At 44.2% G+C, this 22,226-nt stretch overlaps 1 protein-coding gene across 4 annotated transcripts in view; it reads right to left on the reverse strand.

Annotated features, from left to right (window-relative positions):
- LOC141510075 (uncharacterized) overlaps nucleotides 1-14,880 on the reverse strand; it is a 37,900-nt gene extending 23,020 nt beyond the window's left edge. The window contains exons 1-2 of one of the 4 annotated variants that reach the window (XM_074220073.1): nucleotides 14,866-14,880; nucleotides 4,449-4,533 (exon numbers count right to left, since the gene is read on the reverse strand). In XM_074220073.1, coding sequence (XP_074076174.1) covers nucleotides 4,449-4,481 — 33 coding nt within the window. In that variant the 5' untranslated portion in view covers nucleotides 4,482-4,533; nucleotides 14,866-14,880. Of the gene's footprint in view, nucleotides 1-4,448; nucleotides 4,534-9,778; nucleotides 12,712-14,399; nucleotides 14,497-14,865 lie in introns of those variants that run through there. The other 3 variants (XM_074220070.1, XM_074220072.1, XM_074220071.1) reach the window with 3 other exon arrangements.
- Nucleotides 14,881-22,226: the final 7,346 nt, after the last annotated feature.

Here is a 22,226-nt window from a genome sequence, read left to right on the forward strand (position 1 = left end):
AAAAAAGAAGAAAAGGTAAGATACCTACTCCCCAAAACAAAGACTTGAAAAATGGGTAGGAGGGAACATTTATCAATCAATAAATGGTCTAGGTGGATAAGAGTATGAACAGTTTTCTTTCTTTTTTAAATATATTTTTTCTTCTTTTTTGTAAAGAGGATTTTATTTTTCCCAATTACATGTAAAAATAGTTTTCAACATTCATTTATAAGGTTTCAAGTTGCAAATTCTTCTCTCTCCTTTCCTCCCCCCCCCCATTTTCTTCTCAAGAAGTCAAGCAATCTGATAGAGATTAGACATGTGCAATTATTTTAAACATATTTCCTTATTGATGATGATGCTTGTCCTTCATTTTCTTTTTTTTTCTTTTCTTTTTTAGGTTTTTGCAAGGCAATGGGGTTAAGTGGCTTGCCCAAGGCCACACAGCTAGGTAATTAATTGTCTGAGGCCGGATTTGAACCCAGGTGCTCCTGACTCCAGGGCCGGTGCTCCATCCACTGTACCATTTAGCCACCCCTTGTCCTCCATTTCCGAAGAAGACCATGACACCAGGGAGATGATATCATGGCAATCCCATAAATTGGATTTGAATGAGGGGCTGTGTTAAGTCCCCAGTCTCACTTTCTCTTCCAGAGCCATCAGAACGACTGGAGATGGCTCTAGATGTAGGACAATGAGGATTAAGTGACTTGCCCAAGGTCACACAGCTAGTAGGTGCCAAGTGTCTGAGGCCAGATTCGAACTCCTGTCCTCATTACTCCAAGGCCAGTGCTCTATCCACTGAACCACCTAGTTGACATAATCACTATCTTTAATATTAGAATAGGCCCCAGAAAGTTCTAATCTGTAAAGACTTTGTCCCATACATAAACATATTTAGGAAATAGTCCCAATTTCCTTATTAGTCATAATGCGAAAGAAGAATCAGAACAAAAGGGAAAATCATGAAACAAGAAAAATAGTATAAATATGCTACTATCTGCATTCAGACTCCAGAGTTCTTTCTCTGCATGGAGATAGCATTTTTATTATGAGTCCTTTGGAATTGTCTCAGATCACTATATTGCTGAGAAAAATTGTTGATCCTAGTAGGTCACTGCACAATGTTGCTGTTAATGTGTAAAACTTTACCCAGGCTCTGTTCACCTCACTCAGCATTTCCAGATGTTTCTGAATTCTGCCTGCTCCTGATTTATCACACAACAGTACTCCATTAAATTTATATACTGCAACTTGTTCAGTCATTCTCCAATTGATGGGCATCCCTCCAATTTTCAGTGTTATGCATGTGGGTTCTTTTCTTTCTTTGATGATCTCTTTGGGATACAGAGCTAGTATGAGTTTTGCCAGATCAAAGGGTATGCAGAGGCTTATTGCCCTTTGAGCATAGTTCTAAACTGCTCTCCAGAATGGTTGGATCAGTTCATAACTCTACCAAGGGTGCATTAGTGTCCCAATTTTTCCACATCATCTCCAACATTTATCATTTTCCTTTACTATCACATTAGTCAATCTTATAGGTATGAAATGGTACCTGAGTTACTTTAATTTACATTTCTCTAATCAATAATGATTTAAAGCATTTTTTTTCATAAGACTATAGTTTTAATTTCGTCATCTGAAAATTGTCCATTACTTTAACTATTTATCAATTTGGGAATGACTTGTATTCTTATAAATTTAACTCAGTTCTCTTTATGTTTACAACAAATGAGGCCTTTATTGGAGACCCTTGCTATAAAAATTGCATCTCTTTTAATCTTGGTTGTATTGGTTTTGTTTGTGCAAAAATTTTTAAAATTTAATGTAATCAAAAATATCCTAAATATAATTTTTTTCTGTCACCAAGCATTTATTTTTTTCTCTTGAGATACTGGATATACTTGGAACAGGAAACAAGGGAACCTGTTCCTTAGTAACCCGAAGAAAAGAGTGCTCTTTTATTGAGGAATGAATATAATGGATTCAGGGGTCAAAAAAATGATGAAACGAGCAGCTTTAGAGAAACAGGGAAGCCCTTTATGAAGTGTTGCAGAATGAAGTGAACAGAATTAAGAAATTAAGTCATATAATGACAACAATGTTATTATTACTATTATTGTTGTTGCTGTTGTTGTTTATGCAAGGCAGTAGGGTTAAGTGGCTTGCCCAAGATCACACAACTAAGTAATTATTAAGAGTCTGAGGCCAAATTTGAATTCAGGTTCTCCTGACTCCAGGGCCACTACATCATCTAGGTGCCAGTGACAACAAAATTATAGATTTCACTTGACCCAGGATTCTCTTTTTTATTTTCAGTTTTATTTTTTTGCAAGGCAGTGGAGTTAAGTGACTTGCCCAAGATCACACAACTAAGTAATTATTAAGAGTCTGAGGCCAAATTTGAATTCAGGTTCTCCTGACTCCAGGGCCACTACATCATCTAGGTGCCAGTGACAACAAAATTATAGATTTCACTTGACCCAGGATTCTCTTTTTTATTTTCAGTTTTATTTTTTTGCAAGGCGTGACAACAAAATTATAGATTTCACTTGACCCAGGATTCTCTTTTTTATTTTCAGTTTTATTTTTTTGCAAGGCAGTGGAGTTAAGTGACTTGCCCAAGGCCACACAGCTAGGTAATTACTAAGTGTCTGAGGCTGCATTTGAACTCAGGTCCTCCTGACTCCAGAGCTGGTGCTCTATCTACCGCACTACCTAGCTGCCCCAATAACAAAATTATAAAAAAACCCAACAACTTGGAAACATTTCAGAGCTCTGATCAAACAAGACCATGAGAAGTCATATTTCCAAACTGAGGATGAAGCACACTACTTATCTGCTGCTATGGAGGTCCTGAGATCTGCTCTTGGTCATATTCATAGGGAAAATTTGTTTTGTTGGATCATGCACATTAATCATGAGGATTTTCTTTTTCTTTTTAATTTTTCAATTGGGGTAAGAAGTCGGAGGGAGAGATAATAAATTTATTTGGGAAAAAAATTAAAAGAATTGACCAAACTCTCTGAATACTATGGCTAAAGCAAAGACCTGGAAACTACTCACTTGACCAATTAGTGAACACAGATGAAGCACTTGAAAGCCTACAAGTTCAAGAGTCAGCAGCAGAGTGATCAGGTAACCCCCAACACTAATGCCCCTTGGGATGAATGGAGAAGCTCAATGTCCAGGAATAAGAGGGTAATGATAGTCTCTGAGTAGACCACAGGTGGAATGTTGTATTCAGTCCTGAGATAATGACAAACTATGGTATCTAAAGGAAGGCAAGCAAGATGCTAAAGGGCCTTGAGTCAATGGCATATAAGGATCCTTTTTTTTTTAATGTAAAGCAATGGGGTCAAGTGACTTGCCCAAGGTCACAAAGTTAGGCAATTATTAAATGTCTGAGACTGGATTTAAGCTCAGGTCCCCCTGACCCCAGGGCTGGTGCTCTATCCACTGTGCCACCTAGCTGCCCCCCTTCACCATCTAGCTGCTCCCCAACATGAGGATCCTTTGAAAAGAATGAGGACATGGATTCTGCTGAAAAGAAGACTCTGGGAGGACATGGCAGCCATGTTCAAGTATTTGAAGGGTTTTTCCCATGGAAGAGGGATAAACATATTATTTTTGATTCTGCCCAAAAGGGCAGAACTTAGGTTAACATGTATAAGATGCTAAGGGGCAAATTTATTCCTTCTTTTGGGAAAAGGTTCTTTAATCATCAGAGGCCTCTGGAAATCTCAGGAGGCAGGGGCTTCCCCTTCATTGAAGGTCATCAAACAGAGACTAGAAACAAAATAGTTCAATATGTAAGAGTAGTTATGCCTTTTCTGCTCTGAACTGGACTAGGTGCCCTGAGGTTAGACTTTATGAGTCTATGAATCCTACTTATATTTGGCTTCATCTTGTGTTAGAATCTCTACAATGACAATAAAAGGTACTACTAGCTAAATTCATATGAGTCCCAAGAAAACAATTCAAGGATATATGATCACTGGACTTGATGTAAGACCCAGAATTCAAAGAGATCGAAACGAGGATGAAATTTCATCAGGCTAAATGTAAAGTCTGAGATGTAGGTTCAAAAAAATCAATAGCAGAGGTATGAGGAAAGGGAATCCTGACTCCAATGACCTGTGGGCTTCATATCATCCACCAGAATGGCATAGATAGTCTAAGAGAGAATGACTGAGGGGTGGCTAGGTGGTGCAGTGGATAGAGCACTGGCCTTGGAGTCAGGAGTACCTGAATTCAAATCTGGCCTCAGACACTTAATAACTACCTAGCTGTGTGGCCTTGGGCAAGCCACTTAACCCCATTGCCTTGCAAAATCTAAAAGAATAAAAAATAATAATAATAATAAAAAAAGAATGATTGAGGCCCAGATGTATATGGGGACCTGGCTGAGAGAAAGCTGTTCAAGAGAAGAAAAATTAGATAGTTTGAGAAAGGGAACCTTAACTTACCTGAAACCTGGTTGTCAGTAGCCCAGAAGTCATTCCTTCCTTTATATTCTTGCCCTGGGAAGAACACGGTCTTGAGAAGTCCTGGCTAAGAGATGAGAACAGTTATGAGGGACAGCAATCAAACACTGAAGTTTCCAAACATAGTCCTCCCCTGAACCCTCTTGCCATGTCAATCATATGGTCCATGTCACCCCTCTATCAGTTTTGCCCCCCTCTCCCTGGACTGCCAAGCATTTCTGAAGAATGTCATAAAACTGTGATTAGACTGTTATAAATCTATATTATCTCCTATTGGTAACCCTCTTCTGTTTCATCTGTTGGCTCTTTTATCTTAGCCTCCAAAATACTGAAGCCCAAATCCCCACCCTTAACCCACCTTATAAGCTTGCCTCTGACTCTGAGTTCAAGGCTGACACCATTCTTCCTCCTGTGTCTCCCCTTGCATTTCCTGCTTGTCTCCCTGTCCAACCCCCAAAGAAGCAGTCTTCCTCCCTCCTCATTAGGTTACCACCTCTTGGACTCGTGTCCAAGGTAATTTATCAATTATCTTCTTATAGGATGGGTTGGGGGGGCAAGGACCATGGACCATGCACATTAATCATGAGGATTTTCTTTTTCTTTTTAATTCTCAAATTGGGGTAAGAAGTTAGAGGAAGAGATAGTAAATTTATTTGGGGGAAAAAAATTAAAAGAATTGACCAAACTCCCTGAATACTATGGCTAAACCCAAAACTTGGAAACTACTCACTTGACCAATTAGTGGGCCTAGATGAAGCACTTGAAAGCCTACAAGTTCTTTCTTGTATGTGCATGTGTGTTTGATGCCCGCCCCCCCCCTCCGCCAAAGAGACTGTGAGCTCCTTTCACCCCTTTCCATATCGCAGAGATATGGCACTCTCTAGCTTCCCAAAAGTTATCTGGATCATTGAAGGCTGCTCCTGCTCTATTATCTGGCTGTTTGTGCTCCTATATTAGAGAAGGCAATGGAAGTTTCTAGACCCAACCCACTGTCTCTATCCTCTCTGGCACCAGTGGCCTTTGATTTTGTCACATTGGATTATAGAATGACTATCTGTTTACAAGGCAGGTTTTCCCTTTTTTTCCTTTTAGGTTTTTGCAAGGCAATGGGGTTAAGTGACTTGCCCAAGGCCACACAGCTAAGTCATTATTGTGTCTGAGACCAGATTTGAACCCAGGTACTCCTGACTCCAGGGCCGGTGCTTTATTCACTATGCCACCTAGCCGCCCTGAAGGATTTCTCTTTCAGGGAGCCCGAGCTCCTTTTGTCTTTGGAATCTAAGCACTTAATATGGAACAGAGTAAGTCCTTAATGCTGGTTAACTGATTGAAGTGTCTGTCCTTGGGCCTGTGTCATTCATCATTTCTATCCCTACTTTTTATTATTGTTTTTGCAAGGCAGTGGGGTTAAGTGACTTGCCCAAGGTCACACAGCTAGGTAATTAAGTGTCTGAAGCCCAAATCTGAACTCAGGTCCTCCTAACTCCAGGGCCAGTGCTCTATCCACTGTGCCACCTAGCTGCTCCCATCCTTACTTTTGAACAAAAACCATTTGGCAGTTTCTTGAAGGACGACATACACTGGAAGACAGAATCTGGCTCTTAGAAGATCAAGTAGACCAGGAAAATGGGCCCAATACCATGAAATCAAATGGCAGGACCTTAACCAGGAACGTTCATAATTTGTTTAAGAACACAACTCCACCAATCCTGGGCTATCATGCATATTGAAACAACATCCCTGTGGAAAGCAGTTCGGTCTTTTTTGTGCATGATAGGCCAGCTTCTGTTTGGAGTGATGCAAGCTGATTTCAGAGGTTTCACGATGAAGCTGAGAATGGTCTCAGGGAACTTCCAGAGACCATTTTGGGGCTAGTGAGGCTATAAGAGCTGGCAGAGCATTTAATGTGAGCCTATGATGAGCTAAGAATTGTGCGGTCTTTGGTCTCAGGGAGCTCCCACTCTGATGAGTCGTGTACATACGCAGATGGTCTTCTCAGAGGAAACCTACCAGTAAATGAGAGGGAAGCTTGGAAGGTCTCTAATGAAGGAAGGATGTGGACCAAGTCTTGAAAGAGGGAAGTCAGGAGGTAGAGGTGAGAAGGGAAGGCCCAGCAGGGAAGAGGTACAAGAGAGGAGATGGAGGGTGGATGGAGGAAGAGGGGGCAGGCTGGTCCAGCCGAAGCACAGAGGAGGAGGTGCAATAATGGAAAGGTGGGAAGGGGTCAGGCAGCTGAGGATTTTCTATTTGCTTATTCTGGAGCTGTAGTGAAAGCTCCAGGTTAGACAGTCTTCTACGGGGGTGGGTTCCTATTCCTAGAGGGTGCTGCCCTCTCACACTGGGTGGGGCATGGAGAGGAAGGGAAGAAGCATAAATACCTTATACTTAAGATCTCAGGAAGGTACAATCATTATTTCCATTTTACAACTGAGGCAGAGTTGCTCTTGGTGGTCATTCTGGGACCAGGCTTTCCACATCCCCTCTGGACCTGGGTTGTAGCAGACAAAATCAAAGGCCACTGGTACCAGAGAGGATAGACAGTGGGATGGGCCTAGAAACTTCCATTGCCTTCTCTAATACAGCCAGATAATAGAGCAGGAGCAGCCTTCAATGATCCAGATAACTTTGGGGGAGCTAGAAAGTGCCACATCCCTGTGATACAGAAAGGGGAGAAAGGAGCTCATAGTCTCACTGGGGGAAGCAGCAAATACACACACACATACTACATAGAGGAGAAAAGGGAGAAAAGCAGCAGAGGAAGGCACTAGCCTTGGTTCATGTATTCTTTGACAGCTCTCAATGAATTCAGTTTACTTGACCCAAATCAATCTGTAGATGGCGTTTTATTCAGAGCTAAAAGATCTTGGGAAATGGGAGAGGGTTCTTAAAACCAGAGAAGGGCCCTTGCCATCCACATTTTTATAAAAAGAAATGAGACTAAAATCTTCAAAGTAAAGACCAGGGAACTCAACTTCCATTCCTGGGCCAATGCCAAAAAAAGGATTGTTAGGGAAACGGTTGATGGAAATTCAGAAAGGGAAACAATGACTCCAAAGAGCCAGGCTGGCTCCATGCTTTTTTTTTTTTTAGGTTTTTTTGCAAGGCAAATGGGGTTAAGTGACTTGCCCAAGGCCACCCTGCTAGGTAATTATTAAGTGTCTGAGGCCGGATTTGAACCTAGGTACTCCTGATTTCAGGGCTGGTGCTCTATCCACTGTACCACCTAGCTGCCCCTCCATGCTTTTTTGATAGTGTTACAAAATTAGTAGATGGGGGAATGGTTTGGGCATAGTTCAATCAAGGGGCTGCTCCTGTGCAGAGGAGGGTGTGATCTGGAAGAGACAAGAGAAGGCCAGATTCCAAGTGAATGTCAATGGCTCCATGGTGACGTGACAGGAAGCCTTGGTTGGGGGGGAGTGCCCCAGGGATCTATGCTGAACTGGGGGCTGTTTCACCTTTTTAAAGGTGATTTGGATAAAGGTGATATTGGTTTACTCATCAAATATGTGCAGAAGAGTGAATGGACACTAGGAACAATATAAAATGAAATTTGACAGGTCAAGTTTTGTCATCCAAGGAGAAGATGATTGAACAGTAGGACTCAGCAGTGTGCTGGGGCCATCAGAAATCCCATGGGTGTTCCCGGGCAACATGCATGGGGAACAGACTTATAGGAGCCCCTCTATCCTCTGCCCTCAGATCTCATCAGGAATACAGGGCTCAATTTGGACTGGAAAGTGTCCAAGTGGTGGAAGGACCCTGAAGAACTGGATATATTTGGCCTAGCACTGATAATAATAATGATTGCCCTTCATTTTCAAAGAGGACCTACATCATGCCATGACAAGCACATGATTTGGATTTGAGTGAGGGGGGTGCTGTGCTAAGTCACCATACTCTGGGTCCAGCGACCAGATATGAATCAGGACGACTGGAGATGATCTAGATATAAGACAATCAGGGTTATGTGATTTGCCCAAGATCACACAGCTAGTAAGAGCCAAGAGTATGAGGTTGGATAAGACTTTGGGAAAGAGGGGAGCTGGGTCCTCTCTAATAAGGTCTTCCCCATTCTCAAAGTCCCCTTAAGCCATCCAAGATAGCTGCTGAGTTTCACCCCAACTCTCTCCTCCTGGAGGAGGGGTCTCTTCATCTGCTTTTTTTTATTAATATTTTTTGCCAAGGTAACGAGGCTAAGTGGCTTGCCCAAGGTCACACAGTTAAGTAATTATTAAGTGTCTGAATCCAAATTTGAACCCAGGTCCTCCTGACTCCAGGGCTGGTGTTCTATCCACTGAGTCACCTAGCTGCCCCTCCTCATCCTCTTCTTCATTCTCTAATGCCTAGCTTCAGACTTCATCTTTCCACCCACATTTCTCTCTCCAAAATTACCAAGGACTTCTTAGCTACTACATCCAATGGCCTTTGTTCAATCCTCATCCTCCTCGACCTCTGCAGCATTTCACACTATTGGTTGCACTCTCTCCCCCCCCCCTAGTTCTCCACTTGCCTAGCTGACTATTCTTTTCCTGTCTCCTCAGATGAATAATTATCTAGGTTCTCATGCCTAACCACTGGTGTCCACCAAGGATCTGTCCTGGATTTCTTCACTCTACATATTGCTTCCCTTGGGGATCTCATCAGCTCCAATGGAATCAGTAGTCACCTCTAGAGAGAATGCTCAGATCGACTTGTCTAGTCTGACATTTTCTTCTGATATTCAATTCCCTTTTATATACTGCAAACTGGACATCTCTTGGACATCTTAAACCCAACATGCCTAGAACTGACCTCATTATCGTTCCCCCCAAACCATTCCCTCTTCCTAATTTCCTCTATTATTTGAGCATCCTGCTGTCCTCCTAGTCACTCAGGCTCCCAATCTCCTCACTCCCTCTCTCAGTGGCCCAGTCAATATGGTAGCATGCCAGTTTTCTGATTTTCCAACCTCCAGTCTATCAGTTTTCAAATTGTTCTTCCTAAATCACAGATCTGACTATGCCATTTCCACCTAAATCCTATGCAATAAATTCTAGGGTCTCATCACTTCCAGGATCAAGCAGGAAATCATCTCTGGCATTCTGGGCCCTTCTTAACTGGGCTCCTTACCACCTTTCTGGTTTTCTCATGCTTTCGTCACCTTCCTCATTTTATTTTACAGATGAGAAAACTGTAAACTCCAAATCAAAGAAGTATTAGTGGTGAGATTAGAACCCAGAGCCTCAGACTTCATAGGCAAATCTCTTTCCACTGTCACTATAGCAGAACAGTTAAGTCCACAGAGTCAATTGGGAGAGTTTCTCAGTACCTACCAGAAAAAAGGAGACAAACCTTCCAGACCTAGGCCTGATGAGTCAAAAGGGCAGGGAAGGCGGAAACAGGGGACACCATTAGACTGTCATAATGGGATGTGGAAGTCTCAACCGGTCCTTAAAGGCTCCCAGTCAGCCTGAAGGGGTCAGAAGGCAAACTGCATGTCCATAAATCAGATGTTCCAGAGTGAGGTCATTTTAGAAAAAAACAGAGAAGAGAAAAGCTGGTGACAAAGAAAATGAAGCCAATTGGCTCAGGGGCATCCTTTCAAGGATGCAGATCACCCCTGGGCCCTGAGTAGACAAGGGGGGTTCAACAGATACAACCAGAAGGGCCCAGGAGCTTGACACAAGAACAGCACCACGCCCAGTGGCAGGGGGGTGCTAAGCTCTAGGAGATGGACATACATCATGGGACAGAGAATGTATATGTGGGGTTCTCATGGGTATTGATGTGAAACAGAGGATAGAATCAGGACTAGAGCCCTGGGTCTACAGCTAAGAAGTCCTGAGTTCAAATGTAACTCATACTTGTTAGCTGTGTAATCCTGGGCAGGTCATTTCACCTCTGTCTACCTCAGTTTTCTCATCTGTAAAGTGAAGATAGTTCTAGCACCTTCCTCTAAGGGTTGTTGTGAGGATCAAATGGAATAAATCTGGAAAATACTTAGCATGGAAGAGGCATTATGTGGATGTTAGCTATGAGGATGATGATGAACAGCTCCTTTTCATTTGGGGACCCAGATGAGAGATAGCAGAGGAGCAATAGAGCAGAGAATCTCTAAAAGGCAATGGAAAAAGTTAAGCTGAAGATATTGTTGGGAATGGTTGGGCAAAACTTGAATGATATAAAGAGAGAAACAAAATATGCTAACTGTCCATAAGGGGGCCTCTGACCTCCACAGAGAGCTGGCTGTTTACTCTTTGCATGACTAACTGTCCAGGCTTCATGATGCTGGTTCAGTTGATAATAAAAAGAAAATTGATATAAAAGTCTATAGCTTGTCACTGTCAGCATCTTCCTCATGGAGTCTCCCAGTTTGAAGGCCTCACCCACAGGAGCTGGAGAGAAGGTCTCAGACAAGGAATGAGAGAATAAAAAGGGCCTAATCCAGGAATTGCCTTTGTGTGGCAGAGGATACTATCAGATCCCAGGGGCAGAGGAATGAACAGCAGACAGCTGCACCTGCTCACCAAATCTTTCCAGTTGGGGCTGCCCCCCCCCATTAGCTCAGGAGAACTGTCATTTCTAAGTGACATTTGGAGAAGATACCAGGAAATGTTGCTGTTTATGGAAAATCTCAACAACTGTGAGAAGACATTGGCAGAGTTTGAGAAAAGGCAAAGTTATAGGCCTGGTGGCTAAAAGATGCTGACCTAAAGCTCCTAGTTAATAAATACAGGCTATCAGAGTGTCCATCAAGTATGTGGGTCACCCAGGGTCTCAAAAGAAGGAATCAACTTAGAAGGATGGGTGGGCTTGTCAGGTTCCAAGTCAGAAAAGCTTTCTGGGCTGACTTTCCTAGGATTTGTTTGCCACAATGGACAATCTGGGAAGAACTGCCTTTATGGTGATCATTACTGAGATGTCTACTGTCCTCTGTCATGTGAATATGGTTCAGAGGAATCAAAAGCACCAATTCAATTACATCTGAGGAAACTAAGGATAAGGATAAGAGGCTCCCTGGGATCACACAGAGAGCCAATCCATGGCTGAGCTCAGGTTTGCTGAGTTCATCCCAGCAGATCCCATGGTCAGAGGGGTAGTGGATCTTGAAGGGAGGGAAAACAATCTGAGGTGAACAATAGGATGAATGGGAGCAGAGCTTTCTGGTTGGAAGGAATGGCAGTGTGCTCACTCTGGGAATGCCTGGAGCACCCAATAATTCAGGAGAGTAAATTAGCATAGGTAGCATGCAGAATGAGGAAGAGCAGGAAGGGAGATGTGGAGGATATAGCTTCAGGATGGCAGACAAGAAGTCAGGGAGAGGGAGGGAGGAAGGATGGATTGCAGAACTGATCCGGGGGCCAGGGAAAAGTCCATCCCAAGCACGAGGAAGGACCCAACACAGGAGAGTTTAGGGAACAAGAAGTCAGATCTCATCACTCAGTCGGGATGTAGGGAACATTCTGGGAAACAGACTGGGGCGGACTCTGGCTCCTTAGGATAAAAGGTTAGGGATCAGGGATTCTGTGGGAAGAGACATTCCAGGAGGAGAAGGAAACCTCTATCAACTCTAGAAATGGCACTGCAGGATGGGAAAGAAAGGAAACCGATTCTCCTTGTCTCTACTAGTCCGGAGCCAGCTCCTGAGGGTCAGACCATATCCCAAAAGACAAAGCTCAGGAGCAAAAAGGAATCATGGGGAGAACTCAAGGAGCTGGAAACCTTTTATGCCATTCCCACCTGCTCACAAATAAGGATTGAGTGAGGGTTTCTCCCATCTTTTTTATAAAGGGAACCCCACTTCTTCCAAGATGAGGGACAAAGGCCAGTAGCTGCCTCAAAGTCCACCTTAAGTCTGATGGCAGAGTGGATTTTGAAAGACAGGGCTGAGACCCCAGGGTCTACTTTTTTGTCACCTGTGTCACCTGTGTCTTCCTCAAATTAGAACACACAGAAACTGAACCTGAATTTCACAGGCATAGAGGAAATGCCTTCTCCTAATGGAGGTCTACCCCATTCTTTCTGACTTCTATTTCTAGAAAGCAACCTGGAAGAGACTTTTAACTGACTTAGCCCAAGTAATAAAGCTGGTATGAAGAAGTGAGGAGACATAGCCAGGAGAGCATAGGCCCTGGAGTTAGGAAGACCTGACTTCAAATCCAGCCTCAGACATTTACTCTCAGTGTGACCCTGGGCAATCATTTAACCTGCCTGACTCAGCTTATTCATCTTTAAGATGGAGCTAATAATAGCACTTACATCAAAGGGTTGTTGTAAAGATAAAATTGTAGATTTGTAAACTTTAAATATAAATGCTGATTATTTGTAATAATAATAATAACCAGGACTAGTAAAAGAATATATTGTAAATTCTGTACAATTACAATTAAGTCATATATAATAGAATCCAGTTTATTAGTATTAATATTAGTATTTAATTGGAGCATTTAATTTTTTGTTCTTTTTTGAATATGTCTAACCAACCCTTCCTGACCTCATTTGGAATCTTTCTTGGTGGAAATACTGGAATGGTTTGTTATTTCCTTCTCCAGCTCATTTTGCTGATGAAGCAAAGGGACATGTCTAAGATCACACCATTAGTATATGAAGTTCGATTTGAAACCAGGAAGATGAATGTTCCTGACTCCAGACCCAGCTCTCTCTCATTGCCCTATTTAGTATTTAATTAGAAGCAAAATTTGAATCCAGGTCTTCCTGGCAGTTTCTTATAGGATACAACACAGCTTCTTTTCTCAAATTCCTGACTGTGGGGCAGAACGGAAGCACTTGTCTTTCTTTAGTGCTTCTCACCTGTCAGGCATGTGCTAGATGATTCTGGGGGTTTTCCAATAGTCTTCCCTGTGACTTGACAACAGGCTATCAATCGCTGGTTTTGGGGTCTATTCAATCCACCTGTTTCAAAGTCTCTGAATTGTCCATGTCTATCACACACCTCTGATCTTTTTTTGGTTTGTACAAGAGGGTAAGAGATAGCCAACTACTAAGATCTAAAGAAACCACTCCCTGTCTAATCAGGCAAAAACCCCAGCAAAAAGAACCAGTGAATCTTGCGGGACATGCCTCTTCTTCAGAAGCTACGAAGTTCTCACTTTCTGCTCATGATTGTCCCTAAGGCGCTGGGTCTAAAAAGGTGAAAAGCCTGTCCTCCAGGGGCTCTATTGGGGGGATGAGGCATCTGGGAAGTTCGCTGGCCTGAGGTCGGGGAGGCTCCTCAGCCACTAACCATCTGCGGGACCCTGGAAAAGTCATTTAAATGATTTGTCTCCGTTTTCCTTGTTTGTAAGATGACCTGGAGAAGAAAAGGCTGAAGGACCAATCGCTCCAAGAAAACCCCCCAAAGGAGTCCCAAAGGTTCCGACCCGACCGAACAGCACAAAGAAGGTAAAAGGGGGATCAGCGCTTTGTTTTCGGGGCCGTTCTCGAATTCCGCCCAGGGGCCAACAAGCCGGGGCACCGGGCTCTCTGCGGGCCGGCCTGCCCCCTGGGAGTCCTCTGGCCAGAGGCCTGCGGCCAGGCGGTGCCAAGGCGCCCAGGCGTGCCAAGGCGGCCAGGGGTGCCAAGGTGGCCAGGCGGTGCCAAGGCGGCCAGGCGTGCCAAGGCGGCCAGGCGTGCCAAGGCGCCCAGGGGTGCCAAGGCGGCCAGGCGTGCCAAGGCGGCCAGGGGTGCCAAGGCGCCCAGGCGTGCCAAGGCGGCGCCAAGGCGCCCAGGGCCCGGGACGAGGCACTAGTCCTCGGATCGGGGCGCCGGGGCCCCGCAGCGGCTCCGCGGGCAAGCCCGTGCCCTGCGCCTCCTGGGGGGCGCCTCCTGGGGGGCGCCCCGCGACCTCCCCACCTCGCACCCCCGCCCGCCCCGCGGAACGGCCAGGGCGCGCGGCCCGGAGCGGGCGCCGGGCTCGCCCTCGCGGTCCCGGCCCGGGCTTGGAGCTCCGCTCACCTCCGGCCTCCGCGCCGCAGCCTGGGCGCCCCCGGCGCCACCTCGGGAGGCTCCATTCCGGACTCGGAGCTGTCTTCCCCCCGGGCCGCCCACACGGTCAAGGTCAAGGCCCGCCCTCCGCGCATGCTCAGTCACCACTCCTCCCCTCCCCCTCCCACCCCGGCCCGTAGCCTCGTCCAGCCGGGCGGGTCATCCAGCCAAAGCGCATGCTCAGCCTCGTCCCCTCCCCCGCGGTGTTCCCGCCCCCGCCGCCCCCAGCCCCGCCGCGTCTCCTGTGCGCATGCTCGGCTACTTCCCCCCCCACACACTGGACGACCAGCCTCTGCGCATGCTCAGCCTCCCTTCCGGAAGCGGCCGGGCCCACACCGCCCAGACGCCGGGCCGGGCTGTGCAGCTTCTGGGGTGCCCCCTCCGGGGCATCCTCTCCCCAGCCCCACAGCCCCCCGGCCGGGGGCCCTCTATTTACTCGCTTCAGAACCGTCCTCAAGCCCAGCCTCGCCTCGGCCAATGGCACCTGCACCCGAGGCTCGGCGGGGCCAATCAGCGGCTGCCGGCCGCGCCCCAGCCCACCAATCCGAACCCGGCTTGCCGCTCCGCCCCCGGGCCTCGGGGCCTACATTTCCTGGGGCCTGAGGCCGGGGCCCCGCCCTGATGGCGGAAGGTATGGCGGGCGCGGGCATGGCGGAAGGTGTGGCGGGCGCGGCCATGTGCCTTCCAGATGTCCCCACGCCGAGCATCAGGGTCTCCTCCAGCCCCCCGGAGCCTCATCCAGAAAGATGCGGGCGGAAACGAGTGTTCAAAGAGTTGATCAAAACCTAAAGTAATGTATTGGTTAAAATTAATTTACTTTCATCCACATGCACATGTATATTTTTAAGTTTCAAAATTTCCTTGCACCCTCCCCTCCCTCTTCCTCTCAGTGGCAAACAGTCAGGTTAGCATCATACGAAAATATTTTGGAGAAACATGCTTACATAGTAGTCATTTTGGGGATGAGAAATAGGATTCAGGGAAAGATGCAGAAGAGATCGTTTTTATAAAGTGTTCAAAATAAAGATTCTGAAGAGCTGCTCTTTTCTTTTTTGGTTTTGTTTTTCTTCCTCCGGATAGGGATAACATTGCCCATAGCCCGTCTAAGGGGTTGACCTAGCCCTGACCTGCTGAGAGGAGCAGGTTGATGACCTCACAGGGGTGTTAATGTTCTCTTGCTTCTGCCCCCTTCGCTCAGCATCAGACCCTGTAAGTCATTCCACGCTTCTCTAGAGTTCGACCATTTATGGTTTCTTATAGAACGATAATATTCCATAGCGCTCACGTACCATCACTTGTTTAGCCATCCTCCAATGGATGGGCATCCCCTCAATTTCCAATTCTTTGCCACTACAAAAATACTGCTATGAATATTTTGGAGCATGTAAGCCATTCCACATTTTTTTATAATTTCTTCTAGATATAGTATAGACCTAGAATTGGAATTGCTGGGTCAAAGGGTATGGCCAGTTTTATTGCTCTTTGGGCATAGCTCCATATTGCTCTCCAGAATGGTTAGATCCATTCACAACTCCACCAGCAATGCATCATTGCCCCAATCCTCCCACAACCTCTCCAAAAAGATCATTTTCCCCTTTTCTCATCTTGGCCAATCTGATAGGTGTAAGGTTGTTTTTTCATTGTTGTTTTAATTTGCATTTCTCTAATCAATAATGATTTGGAACATTTTTTTCATATGATTATATATAGCTTTAATTTCTTCATTTGAAAACTATTCATATCCTTTGACCATTTATCAGTTGGGGAATGACTTGTAACTTTATAAATTTGATGCAATTCTCTACATACTTTACAAATGAGAGACCTTTACCAGAACTCCTAGTTGTGAGGATTGTTTCGCAGCTTTCTGCTTTTCTTTTAATTTTGGCAGCATTGATTTTATTAGTGCAAAAACTTTCTAATTTAATATAGTCTTCTTTGGTCATAAATTTATCCTTTTCCCATAGATCTGATAATTTCTTGGTTTATTAATTTATCTTTGGTGTTGCCCTTTATGTCTAAATCCTGTACCCATTTTGACCTTATTTTGGCATAGGGTATGAGATGTGGGTCTATGCCAAGTTTTTGCCATACTATTTTCCAGTTTCCCAACAATTTTTGTCAAATAGAGAATTCTTACCTCAGAAACCAACATCTTTGCATTTGTCAAATAGTAGATTGTGGTAGTCTTTCACTGTGATTTCTTTCACCCCATCCTAATCCACTGATCCATGACGCTATTTCTCAACCAGTACCAGGCAGTTTTGATAACTGCAGCTTTATAGTATAGTTTTAGATACTAATACTATAATATAGTATTACTATATATTACTATATATACTATAATATAGTATTAGTATATTATAATATAATATTAGTAGCTAGGCCACCTTCCCCTACATTTTTTGTCATCAGTTCCCTTGCTATTCTTGAACTTTTGTTGCTCCAGATGAATTGTTCCTATTTTTTCTAGCTTGATAAAGTGGTTATTTGGTGCTCGGGGACCTATTCCGAGCCTTCCTGCTCGAGGACCTATCCCGAGCCTTCCTGCTCGGCCACGCTACCCCGAGCCTTCGCCTGGATACATACCTTTCCCCGGTCTTCGGTCGTCACGGACCCGTCGGTCTTCGGACGCCGGACCCTCCTTTGGGGAAGGAGGGTAATAACTGGACAGAACACCCGGTTGCAGTCTAACAGCAGGTCTTTATTGCTTACATAGCAGCGAAAAATGGCTCTCTCCTTCCCCAGTCCCATCCCTTATATAGTCTTCTGCTCCTCCCCCGAGCTCCTCCCCTGTTCCTCCCTCATGGGCGGAGCCACTCCTGTTACTGGGGCGTTCCCAGCACCCATGTGGGCGGGTTCACACCCCCAGGCGTCTCCTAACCCATAGGTGGCCAAGGTCCAGAGCTGGGTCCAGAGCAATTCCCCCTTTTTGTTTAAACAGGGGTAGTGTCCATTTTTGGTCGTTCTCTGGGATTCTGGAGAAGAGCACGAGGGTCAGCCTTTGATAGCGTATTTTTGCAGCAAGCATATGTAGCAAAAGCCTATAATAATAATATTATTTCAGATCTGATTTAAATACACATACACAGACATATGTACGAACTCACAGAAAACAATCATTTTTAACCAAGCTGTGATTGATGCCCTGGCCGGCATCAATCCCAGAATATAGGAACATTTTCCTATCCCTCCAGGCCAGTAGAGAGATGTGAAAATGTCTCATTGAAATTTAACTACACCTATCATTGTTTTTAATGAACCAATTAAGACCGGTCAAGAAAAAATAACCTTTTTAGAATCAATTAGAATGTCTTGAGGAACCTCTTATATAAATTTATTAAAAATTCTTAAATAACCAATTAATATAAAATTTGAATGCATTCTTAACTAACTCTATAAAATATAATTTTAACTATTCTAGCACACAAAAAATGTAGTTATAAGTACAAGTACTAGTGATGTCTATTTTGCAGTAACACAGGACAGTTCTGGCAGAAGGCCTCAATCCTTAGAGAAAGCGCTGCCTGCAGTCGCTTTCACCAGGAAAGATGAAATGCAAAACGGTGGATAATAAATATTTATATTGGTGCTGAACGAGGAGTGCGATGAATAAGAGACATGGTATCTGCCTTGATGTTGGTCAAGGCAGTCTTCATTAGGGATATTAAAAACCGTATCAAGCAGGGGCCAAAAATACAAAGGAGAAATAATATGGCAACAGGACCTATCCAGCTGAATAACCACTGTAAAAATTGTAAATGCTTGAGATAATTAGCAATATTAAAGGCAGCAGTTTGATGATTTGAAAAATCAGTCGAAATATTTCTCAGTTCTTGAAGCAATAAGGCTAACTAATGAATGTCTGATGAAGCATTATGAGATAGTAGTGCACCCTGTAATGCAGCCCGTATCCGAAGCCATGAACCAACAAAGGAAGAGTTGGTAAGATTTACCTGTAATGGAGTGACACACAATGGTTTATATCTATAGTGACAAGGAATTTGGGTTATCAATTCATGGTAAGCAAGCTCATTTCCAATGTAAACTACTACAGGGGCCAAAGCATCTATTTCCTTTTGAAGTGCCCAATTTATATGATTTTGGGTGGTCCACATGGATGATTGCTGGGCCAAGAAGTTCTGCAATACAGATGCCAAATATCCTTGTCGTTGGTAAAGATCCTGAATTTGGAATTCCTCATAAAGTGAGAAAGCAAAATTTATAATATTAAAAGCAAGATCAATCACTTCACGCTTTTGCAATGGAATTGAAGGAAGATTCCCATGAAGTTCATTCCACAACTCATCTATAGGATGTTGTGCCCATGGTTGTTTAGCTTTTACCGGTACAAGTTGATATTTTTGGCGTTTCAGGATAAATATTGCACGACCATGATGCCGAGAAGTTAAAGTGTCAGTGAGTATGGCATTAGGACAAGAAATGCGGTAAGGTTGAAGACCTGCGTGTTGTTGATCATGTTTTTCAATAGATGCGTTTTTGGTATGACAAAGGAAGAAAGCATAGTCGGGAGGTGCACGAGTCTCAGCTACGAACCGATAACATAACTTGTCAGTATGTCCTTGAGTATCATGGCAGATCGAATTCAAATTGCCAAAAATAGAACGCCATGTCCCAAATGTAAAATCTGAGCAGGATGTACCTTGCTTACAGGGGAATATGCGGAGGGAAGCATCTATTGGTGCAAATGGTAGACCCAATCGCCACAAATGTGGGTGGGCAGTCCCCAGGGGAAAGGCAACTGGTGCAGGAGCTGCTATTTGTTTGTATTTCTTCGTAGAGGAGATATAATCCCAAAATCGTAGGTGCACAGAAGAATCGTATATTGTAGGGCCACATGTTGGAACCCCAGTAGAGCAAGCATGTATCGGAACCCAGGTATCTCCATCTCCTTCAGGGCAGGCAGCGAAAGACACTGTACCATTATAATAAGAGGCAAGCTGCATGTATGCCTGTGATGTTTCATGGGTGCAATTCAGGGAATGTGGGATGGATAACATGGTTACATTTAGACGGGTGATATGATTCTTCAATTCTTGTGTATGATGAAAAGAGGAAGAAAAAAGTTTACTTTCTAGTTTGATACATGTGTTATCTAAGCTTGTATCATCCGAAAGTATGGTGTCTGTATAAAGACATATCGGTGGATTAGAAGCATATACTGTAAAATTGTACTTAGTTATCTCAGTTTCCTGTACTTTCTGCATATCTCGGTGTTCAGTGTCCCCTACTAACTTGGTGGCATTCCCTTTTATCTTAAATGGAGGTGTCATGTCATGCCATCCTAAAGCTTTAAGAGCTGGCGGGTCCACTACCAACCCCCAGAACCATGCACCTTGTTGATCTTCCTGCACTCTATGTGCCTCAGTAAGATTATACCATTTACTGTTGAGAGCTTGTGTCCCGGGTAGCAGACTCAGGGCAAGGAGGGCAAGAGTCAAGGTCTTCATTCTCTTTTCTCTCCTTGGGTGTCGCCGTCCTCTCCATCTCCGTCTTCTCTTTCTTATTTTTATCTTCTCCGAGGTCTCTGACCCACTTGGTTGGAGCCCAGACTGGTTTCTCCTTCTCTTTGCCATCCGGATTTGGATCTGGTTGAATACAAAGATACCCTTGTCCATTTATAATTACCGAGCCTGGGCCATGCCATTGGCCATCTGGGCTTTTCCACAGTACTCGGTTGCCTATTGGGCAGGGAGAGGGATGGCTAGTTGCGTGTGTGTGGAGTGTTCGTGAAGTTCCTGCGAAAAAACGCAAAGCTGGGGAGGTACCATCATCTCTCAATTGAAGAAAATTCATGGTGTATATGGCCTGTGCTAATTGTGTATATATAAGGCAGCCACGACCACTGACTCCCCCTTTTTGTTTAATGAGGAGGGTTTTAAGGGTGCGGTTAGCACGTTCAACTATGGCCTGACCAGTGGGATTATATGAAATTCCAGTTTTGTGTAAAATGGAAAATTCTTGACAAAAGTTTGCAAATGCCTTGGAAGAATATGCAGGGCCATTATCTGTTTTTATGGCTGTAGGAACTCCACAAGTGGAAAAACAGGTCAAAAGATGTGCTATAACATGGCGGGCTGCCTCACCAGGTTGAATTGACGCCATGACAAAATTAGAAAAGGTGTCTATGGAGACATGAATAAGGGTTTTCCCATAGTGGGTAACATCCATCTGCCATAAAGCGTTAGGACGGTCTCCGTGGGGATTAATAGCACAATCAATAGGTGGGGGACAAAATGGAGCACAGCCAAGGCATCGTTTCACTATGTCCCTGGCTTGATCTTTAGTGATGCCATACAGATGACGAAGAGAACGAGCTGAAAGATGGTACTTTTCATGTGCCTGATGGGCTTCTGAAAGTAAAGGGCATAGCAATGATCGATCTACCGTATCATTACCACTGTAGATGGGCCCAATAGTAGAGACATGGGAACGGACGTGCAGCACAAACACAGGACAGTGACGAGAGAGGAAAAGATTTTGAAGGTCTGCTAACAAAGAAGCAATAGCACTAACACGAGGATTGATAAAAGCTGTAGGGAGTTCTCGAAGTGCTGCAGCACAATATAGACTGTCAGTGATAAGATTAACAGGCACGTTGGCAAGATAAGCAAGAGCACGTGTAACAGCAAGTAGTTCATTTTTCTGGGCTGAGGTATACTCAGTGGTAAAAACTTGCAATATTTGCTTTTGTGGGACGTAAAAGGCTGCCCGTTTATTTTTGGTGGCGTCTGTGAACACATTTGGTCCATCAACAGGGGTAGGGGAAATAATTCGTGGTGGGGGTTGTAATGGAAGACTGTCCCATCCACGCAGCGTTGGGGGTAATGGAAGATTGATGACATCACATGAAGTAAGTAGGGCAGCCCATTCAGGGATAGAGTCAGTAAAATAGCGAAGAGCACCTTCAGAAGCACAAATATTTAAAACAGGATATTTTCCAAACATACAAAGACAACGATCAGACATAGCTAGGAATAAATTGGCCAGCATTGTAAATTTACAAGGGATGCTTCTTTTACTTCTCTGGAAATATTGCCATTCTAGGACACCTTGCTTTTGATAGAGACAACCAATATGTGACCTTTGATTTAAAATTGTAGCAATTATAGGTTGCTCAGGATCAAATTGAACTATAGACTCATGACACCTGGACAAAATCTGTGTCATGGCCTCCTTGGCTTGTGGGGTCCAATTCCGGGGTGAGGTCAATGTAGAATCTCCTTTTAGGATATCATAAAGAGGGTACATCAAATCATCAGGAATAGGAACTGTAGAACGTATCCATTGTATGGAACCAATAAGTTTCTGGAAATCATTAAGGGTACTACATTTCTCTAAATTCACCTTTGGGGGTATTCTAGATGCCCTCCCTTCACTAAGGGTGTGACCAAGGTATTGATAAGGGCTAGTATCTTGTATCTTATGAGGAGCCACTTGAAGCCCATATTTACTCAAGGAAAGGAGCATTTCTTTTGTTAATTCTTCCAGCTCCGTGGCTTGCTTAGTAGCCATGAGAATATCATCCATATAATGGATTATGATGGCCTTTGGGTACTTACTGCGCAGCGGGTGAACAATAGCTGCAACATAAGCTTGGCACATAGTTGGACTATTGGCCATTCCCTGAGGTAATACAGTAAACTGATACCTGATTGATGGGCTTTGAAAATTTTTTGATGGTACCGAGAATGCAAATTTGTCTCTATCCTTGGGGTGAAGGGGAATATTATAAAAACAATCCTTAATATCTATTATCTTTATAACAAATTCTCT

This window comes from Macrotis lagotis, chromosome 1 (assembly GCF_037893015.1).
Source record: "Macrotis lagotis isolate mMagLag1 chromosome 1, bilby.v1.9.chrom.fasta, whole genome shotgun sequence".
Taxonomy (NCBI): domain Eukaryota; kingdom Metazoa; phylum Chordata; class Mammalia; order Peramelemorphia; family Peramelidae; genus Macrotis; species Macrotis lagotis.